This window comes from Myotis brandtii, unplaced genomic scaffold (genome assembly GCF_000412655.1).
Source record: "Myotis brandtii unplaced genomic scaffold, ASM41265v1 scaffold654, whole genome shotgun sequence".
NCBI classification, from domain to species: Eukaryota; Metazoa; Chordata; class Mammalia; order Chiroptera; family Vespertilionidae; genus Myotis; species Myotis brandtii.
The window spans coordinates 1,221,048-1,228,403 of NW_005370538.1; the positions used below are offsets into that span (position 1 = coordinate 1,221,048).

Genomic DNA, 7,356 nt, shown 5'->3' on the forward strand with positions numbered 1-7,356 from the left:
TCCAAGCATAAATTCAACATTGCATGCAAAAACTGGCCCTGTGCTTTAAAACAAGTCATCACACTGTTTACATATGTAAAAGAAAGACAACTATACATGTATCATTTTCAAAAAATCCTAGGATAAAATATAATATAACTAAAGAAAATTTTTACTAAGAACAGATTTTTCCAGAAAATTCAAAAGCAAGACACTGGAAAGCAGAATTTTGTTACAGGAACATGTCTTGTGCATATATGAATATTTAACTTAAAGCTGTAACACGTGGGTCTAAATTGCAATGCATAAAATGTAAACTTTAACACATTCTAACCATAGGATTTTTAGCTTTGGATCTTTTTAAAACTATAAGACAACTCTAAAAACCCTAAATACCAGTCAAAGTGCAAAAGAGGTCCTTCAGAACATATCCCTTTGGTATATTATAGTCGCATAGATAACAAAATTAAATAATAAAATAAACTATTAGTTAAAGAAGTGGGTGAAAATCTCTGATTATCTCTTCTCCTCTTTGGATTTTTGTTTTGTTCCTGAAAAGTTACAAACAAAATTACAGGTAAGGCTTTTACCTGTAAATGTTCAAAATAATTGATTTCCAGGTTTTTTTAGGTGGAATCTGAATGCATGCCATGAAAGACCATACTTGGAAACAAAGTAACGCTGCACTTTTCACCTGTGGGGAATGGAAGGTGTAAAGATACTTGCATGAATGAGACAAACTATAAATGACCAAGTCCACCTCAGTCCTGAGGAAATTCTGTGAATGCCATGGGCAGCATAGGATCATTCTGAGTCTTGTGCTGTTTATCTGAAATATTTTTAAGAAATATAATCTAGTCACACCACCAAAGGAAATCTTAATTTTAAAAGTCTATTAATTCTCCTTTAATTCAAGGGGAACTTAGTTTCCTTGAGTTACTCAGAGCAGCATCTACAAAATAATGAAGAAAGATATTAATATTCAAGTGACTTTTAAGACCAAAAATGTTGCCTGTGCTATGATTTCTAACACTAATAATAATGTACAAGATGGAGTCAGTTAATTTAAGGGAAAATGTGACTCATTACAGCTACATAATTGGCTTTTGAAAGTATTCCAAATATTAGCCTCTTAGATTTTATCTTATTCTAACAAGTATAAATGTATAACATTGTAAAGTGCTTGATTCAACATATGCAATGTTTCTTTGTATTTGTTTGATACTCTTCTTTTCTGGTTAGTGTTTTCTCTGCCCTACATAAGAAATTGTTAATCACTTAGCCATGAATATATTGCCTTTTTTGGTTTTATAAGTTTTATTATTCTAGCTTTTATATTTAGGTCTATGATCGAACTCAAATTAATTTGTGTGTATGGAGTGCGGTGGAGGGATGGAGGTTCATTACTTTTTCTAGATGGATATCTAGTTGCTCCAGCACCATTTGATTAAACAACCTTCCTTTTCCCATTTAGTTGACTTGGCACCTTGATTGGATGTTAATTATGTCTATGTGTGTCTACTGAAATCTCTATTTTTCTACATGACACTGTATTTACTGTAGCATTATAAGGTATTGAAATCAGGGTATGTAAGTCTTCCAAATTTTGAGATTCTTTTTAAAATTCTTTCCCTCTCTGTGTACATTTTAGAGTAAACTTGTCTATTTTTTTTTCCAAAAGGGCCTGCTGAGATTTTGATTGCATTAACTCTACAGGTGGATTTGGAGATAATTGACTTTTTAACAACTTTGAGATTTCCAATTCTTGAACATGGTATACTAGTATACCATGGGTCATTTTAAATGTATCTAAGCAATGACTTCTGATTATCAGTATAAAAGTCTTAGATGTTTGTTGTTAGACTTATTTTTATTTCATGTTTTATATTACCAATGTAAATGGTATTATTTTTTGAAATTTTATTTTTAACACTTTGTGGTATGATATAGAATTAAAATTTACTTTGTATGATGACTTTGTATACTTGGCCTTATAAAATTCATTTATTACTTCTAGTAGGGTTTTTTTTTGTGTAGATACCTAATGATTTTATACATATAAATGATCTGCTAAGCACAACAGTGTAGCCTCTTCTTTTCTAATCGTCTTGTTTATCTTTTTATTTTGAATTATGGCACTGGCTAGGATTTCCAGTATCAATGTTGACTAGAAATGGTGAGAGTGAATAATATCCTTGGCTTCTTCCAAATCTTAGAGGAAAAGCTTTCAATATTCTATCCTTAAGTATGATGTTAGCTGTGGTTTTTCACAAGTGTACATTAGCAGGTTGAGGAAATTCACTTTATTCCTAGTTTGGTGAGACTTTTTATCATGAATGGTATAAAATTTTGTCTGGTTCTTTTCTGCATTTATTGAAATGATTACATAAATTTCCCCTTCATTATGTTAATATGGTGAATTACATTGAATTTTAAGTGTGTAATACAAGTATTTAAAGCTATACATTTTCTACCTTCCTTAGCTGCATCCACAAATTTTGATATGCTCCATTTTCATCCAACTTGCAATAATTCTAATTTATCTTGTGCTTTTACTTCTTTGTCCCATGTGTTTAGATTTATGTCATTTAATATCCAAATTTTAGGGATTATTGATTTCTAATATAATAAAAACAAATAAAAAGTGACTCTATTTGTGGGGTTCCCATGTGAGCCAATATTTATATTGAGCCCTATCAACCTTAGATTTTATTTTATGTCATAAATGAAATTTGGAACCAAATAAGTTATTCCTGGTCTAATAGATCCATCTAAACACAATGTATCATTACCTGGAATTCAGATACAAATCCAAAACTAGAAATTCAAAGGAAATATGTACATATAATAATAATAATCTTGTTCACACACAAGTTCATAAACAAGTCTGTTTTCTTTTTGTGTGTGTGCTGCCTTTTTATAGACAGCTCAGTATCACTCACTGTGAAAATCTACAAAAACATTGGTTTGTATCCAGAAATTTTATTTGAAAGAGTTTTTTTTAAATAGAAATGAACATTAGATTAGTTCTCATTGCTTCATACTGCCTTCATATATCAAATCTTGTATACAGATACAGAGAAGTGTGCGTGTGTGTGTGTGTGTGTGTGTGTGTGTGTATAGCAGAAACCTACCATAAGGAAAGAACATATTCTGTGAACTGAGTAAAAACACACTGGTAAAGCATTCTTGGATAGTAAAGCTTATACCTTAAAAATATTTTATCAGTATTTAGTTCTGAAGGATCTCTTGTAAGACACCACAGTATCGGAAACTTTCAAACTTATCAACCTTGTAAGAAAGGGTTTAACATGTTTATTAAATCCTAGCTAACATAGTAGGCTTGCAACTTTATTTCTAAGTGCAAAGAGGTTCTTACCCTATGCCAATTGCATACTTGGTAAAACTTTAAATTTTTTAGCCTTTAAACAAATAGTATACAGTCTGTTCAAATTATACCTGTAAATTTGGCATTCTGAAACCTATAGTCACCGATTTAAATCTTCAGACTGTCCCCTGGAATCAGGTCTTCTTTTCTTCTGTTTAGATTTTTCACCAACCTAAATAATAAATTAATTAGTAGCCAACAATGGTAATATAAGCTAATAAAGAACAAAGACATTACATTGCATTGCAGCTCAAAATTTCACAAAGCTATTGCACATATTCAAAGACCTTCATGACACTGTTCTTGAGTCTTTTGAGTAACCTACAAAGGACTGAGGTTACTAGCAAAAGTGGTTATTATTTTAATGATACATCATTAATTTTCACCCTCCTATGTATACTCTTCCATCTTTAGGGTCAGAGTGCATGGTCAATGTAGCACTTCAGTTAAAATTATTGACACAATAAAATAATAATTTCATATAAATTTTCTAAGATTTATGGGAGCTTTAGTCACAGTCCTCTTCCAAACAATATTCCTTTTTGCTTTGGGTTTTCTAAAATTAAACAGTATATTTGGCAGAACCATCTTTGCAATTGGTGCTAAATGAAGTCAAATGCATGATAGGATAAGACTAAAAAGTCAATATTTGAACTGATAGAGAAGTGTGACTATGTTGTAAAGGAGCAGAGCATAATAGGCATTCATTAAAAATGTGATTTGATGAATGAATTAAATTACCACATGTAATGCGATCTATAGCCATTACAAAGCCAGATGTATTAGCTAATGTCTGAGCAAAAGGTAAACCACAAAAACATGCAGACTCATAGCATTTCATTCTTTCAAAGCATATTTCACTCACCAAAGGTTAACATTCCTTTCAGTGAGCTATATAGGCATGGCTGAAGCAATGAAAATGAAACACTAATAAGAAATGTGATATTTCTGCTTCTTAAGACTGTATAATAAAGATACAAGTAAAGCAGAACATTTGATTAGATACCCATGTGCCCCAGGCGGAGGTCATCACAGGCATGGAGAACACACATACCATTGACCCTCAGCATCTTCATGGAGAAGCTGAATGACATCTCCATTTTTAATCAGGAGGTCTTCTGAGCCTCTTTTTCTGCAATCTGTTAAGGCTTTATATTTGCCTGCTGACTGAAAGGTTGTTTTGAAAAATTACATTATAAACATGATTGCAAAACTACTTGCACAACTGCATGCTCTGTGACAAACAATTAGCACAGTACTTCAATGGTAAATGTGATAGCTGCAGCAGCTTAGCAGGAACAAACAAACATGAAGCAGTTTGTGATGGGGGAAAAAAGCGGAACATGTGCTTATTTAGCCTGAAGAACTCACTTTTATTTGCAAAAAGAGAGTTACACCATGAACTACACAGAAAATAACAGAGCACAACTAATTTAAGTTACATTAATCATAAGCATATATCCAGGAAAAAAAGAAAATTAAAATAATTTTAAAATACTGTTATTTGCAATCTGCTCTCATGAAAAATTTATCTTGGCACATACAAAAGGCAATTGCCCTGAACAAAGATTTGCTTATGCCCCCAAAAGGATTTCTAGGCTTTATACTGCTTGGCACAGGTAAAAATAATGGGTACAAAAATCTCTGGGTCCAATAGAAGCAGATTAAATGTTGTGCTTTACTTGACATTAATCTTTTTGCAGCTTTATATATTTTTTAAAGAATTAAGGTGTGTGTTCTTTATTTTACAGAGAGAGGAAGAGGGAGAAAGAGAGAAACATTAATGTGAGAGAAACATTGATCAGTCGCCTCCCATACACACCCCAACTGGGGATCAAGCCCACGACCTAGGTATATGCGCTGCCCAGGAATCAACCACCAACACTTCAGTGCACGAGACAATGCTCAACCAACTGAGCCACAGTGGCCAGGGGTGCAGCTATATTTTTAACTTGATTCATTAATAACCTAAGTAATCCAAGGCATACTGATTACATTTGGTTACAAAGCAGATTAAGAAGAAATAATATATCTCATGTCCAGATGTATTCCAAGATATTTCAAGCACAATATCTTACACATTGAATACATGATTTTAAAAAGGAAGAGGACCATAATTAAATTTTAAGGAAAGAAAAGAAATAACTGTGATGTCGAGTCTTTGCACATCCAAAGGAATTAACTTAAAAACAATATCCACATCACTTGGGATGAATGTCTTTTGAGCAGTATTTTTACCAAATGGGCTAAGGAGCAGACAGGAAAGAGCTACTTGATATTTAATAAAGTAGCTTCATAAAAATAGGAGAGCTAACCCCAATACCAGCTCTATGAGAAAAGCAGCACCCATTAGTTCTGACTTTTTTTCATTTTATAAAGTGAGGCTAAAAGAGAAGCTCATTGCAACCCATTTTGCTTTGGTGGAGCCTTCTTTTTTGTATGCATTTAACTATTTTTTGTATGATTTTCTCAGTAGCACACCTTAGGGAATTATTGGGAGAAGAGGGAAACTAATAGGTTTTTCTACATTTCCATCCCCTATGATTAAAGCACTAATCAGTTTTGCATATTTGCTTTATTTTCTGACACTATAGGTGGGGAAACGCTTATTGAAGATGTTATCAGTTCTTGAAAATCATCCCCTCATAGATTATCTACAGCAAATGTTTAAACCCCAAGTGGCTTCCCCTGACTTTTCACTTGCATCTGAACAACTACCATCCTTAAGCAGTATTAATTAAAGAAATGGAAGTTATTTTTATTATTAGTCTAAACCAGTGGTTCTCAGAGTTTAGGAGATAGACCTTTGGGGGTTCCTGACACCCTTCCAAGGGTTTGCAAGGTCAAATCCATATGAAGACATTATTTCCCTTTCACTCTTATCCTCTCACAAGTATACAGTAGTAGAGTTTTCTAATAACTACCTGATGTATGATAGCACAACAGACTGAATGCAAAAGCAGATTAAAGAGACTTGCAAAAATATTTTCTAACTAAATCTTGTGTTTTGGAAAATGTAAATTTTTAATAAAATGTTATTTAAATGAACTTACAATGGGTTTATTAATATTTTTAAAGAGTGAATAAATCACTATATTTCTTAGTTTCAATTTATAATCTGATAAATATCAATAAATGTAAACAAGGACTCTTTGGGATTCTCAATAATTTTTAAGAATGTAAAGGATTCTTACTTTAAAAAGTTTGAGCACTTATGGTCTAGACAATTAACTCTAGACAAATCTCCCAGCAACACTGAGCCTCAGTTTCCGCCTCTGTCCATTAGAGGTAATAAAGCCTGCCCTTACTCTTAATAATACTATGAATATTAAATGGGAAATATTGTAAACTGTAAACTACTGTACATCTATGATTATGGTCACTGTATTATTAGCAGAAAGAATATTCTGTTACTTTTTTGAAGAAAGCATTCAGGTCAATGCTCTTCAGCTTTGTGGTTATCCATGCCACTATTCCCATATCTCAATGTTAAAACTGCCAAACTGATTTTGTTGTTCTGAAGGTCATCAAGCAGCAGTCCATTACAAAGCATCATTCCAACCCTCCAAGCTGGTGACTTCAGAAAATTGGAGGTATACCCTAGTCCTAACATCCCTCTAATAATCCACTAGGATCGTAACAACATTGTAAACTACTTAAATAGCAAAAGTACGTACAACACTTACTTTTACCTTAAAGTAACCTCCTTTAGTTTTAGGGGGTGACCTCTTGCTCCAATATGCTGACATTTGGTATCATTAGCACATTTTTTAACAGCCCACTAAAATATATTCCCCAATGTTATTAATGTGTAATGTTTATTTCCTCTATTTTCCAATCTGGAATCTAAACTTATTTTTTTAAATTTCTTTATTGATTAAGGTATTACACATGTGTCCTTATCCTCCCATTACCCCCCATCCCCCCCCCCACTCATGTCCTCACCCCCCTGTTGTCTGTGTCCATTGGTTAGGCTTATATGCATGCAT

The 7,356-nt window shown here is 32.8% G+C and overlaps 1 protein-coding gene across 1 annotated transcript in view; it reads right to left on the reverse strand.

The window, feature by feature from the left end:
* Positions 1-1,921: 1,921 nt before the first annotated feature.
* Positions 1,922-7,356, reverse strand: part of MCF2 (MCF.2 cell line derived transforming sequence) — an 88,006-nt gene continuing 82,571 nt past the window's right edge. Inside the window, exon 26 of the mRNA XM_014528821.1 lies at positions 1,922-3,539. Within this exon, the coding sequence (XP_014384307.1) occupies positions 3,468-3,539 (72 nt within the window). The 3' untranslated portion in view covers positions 1,922-3,467. The remainder of the gene's footprint in view (positions 3,540-7,356) is intronic.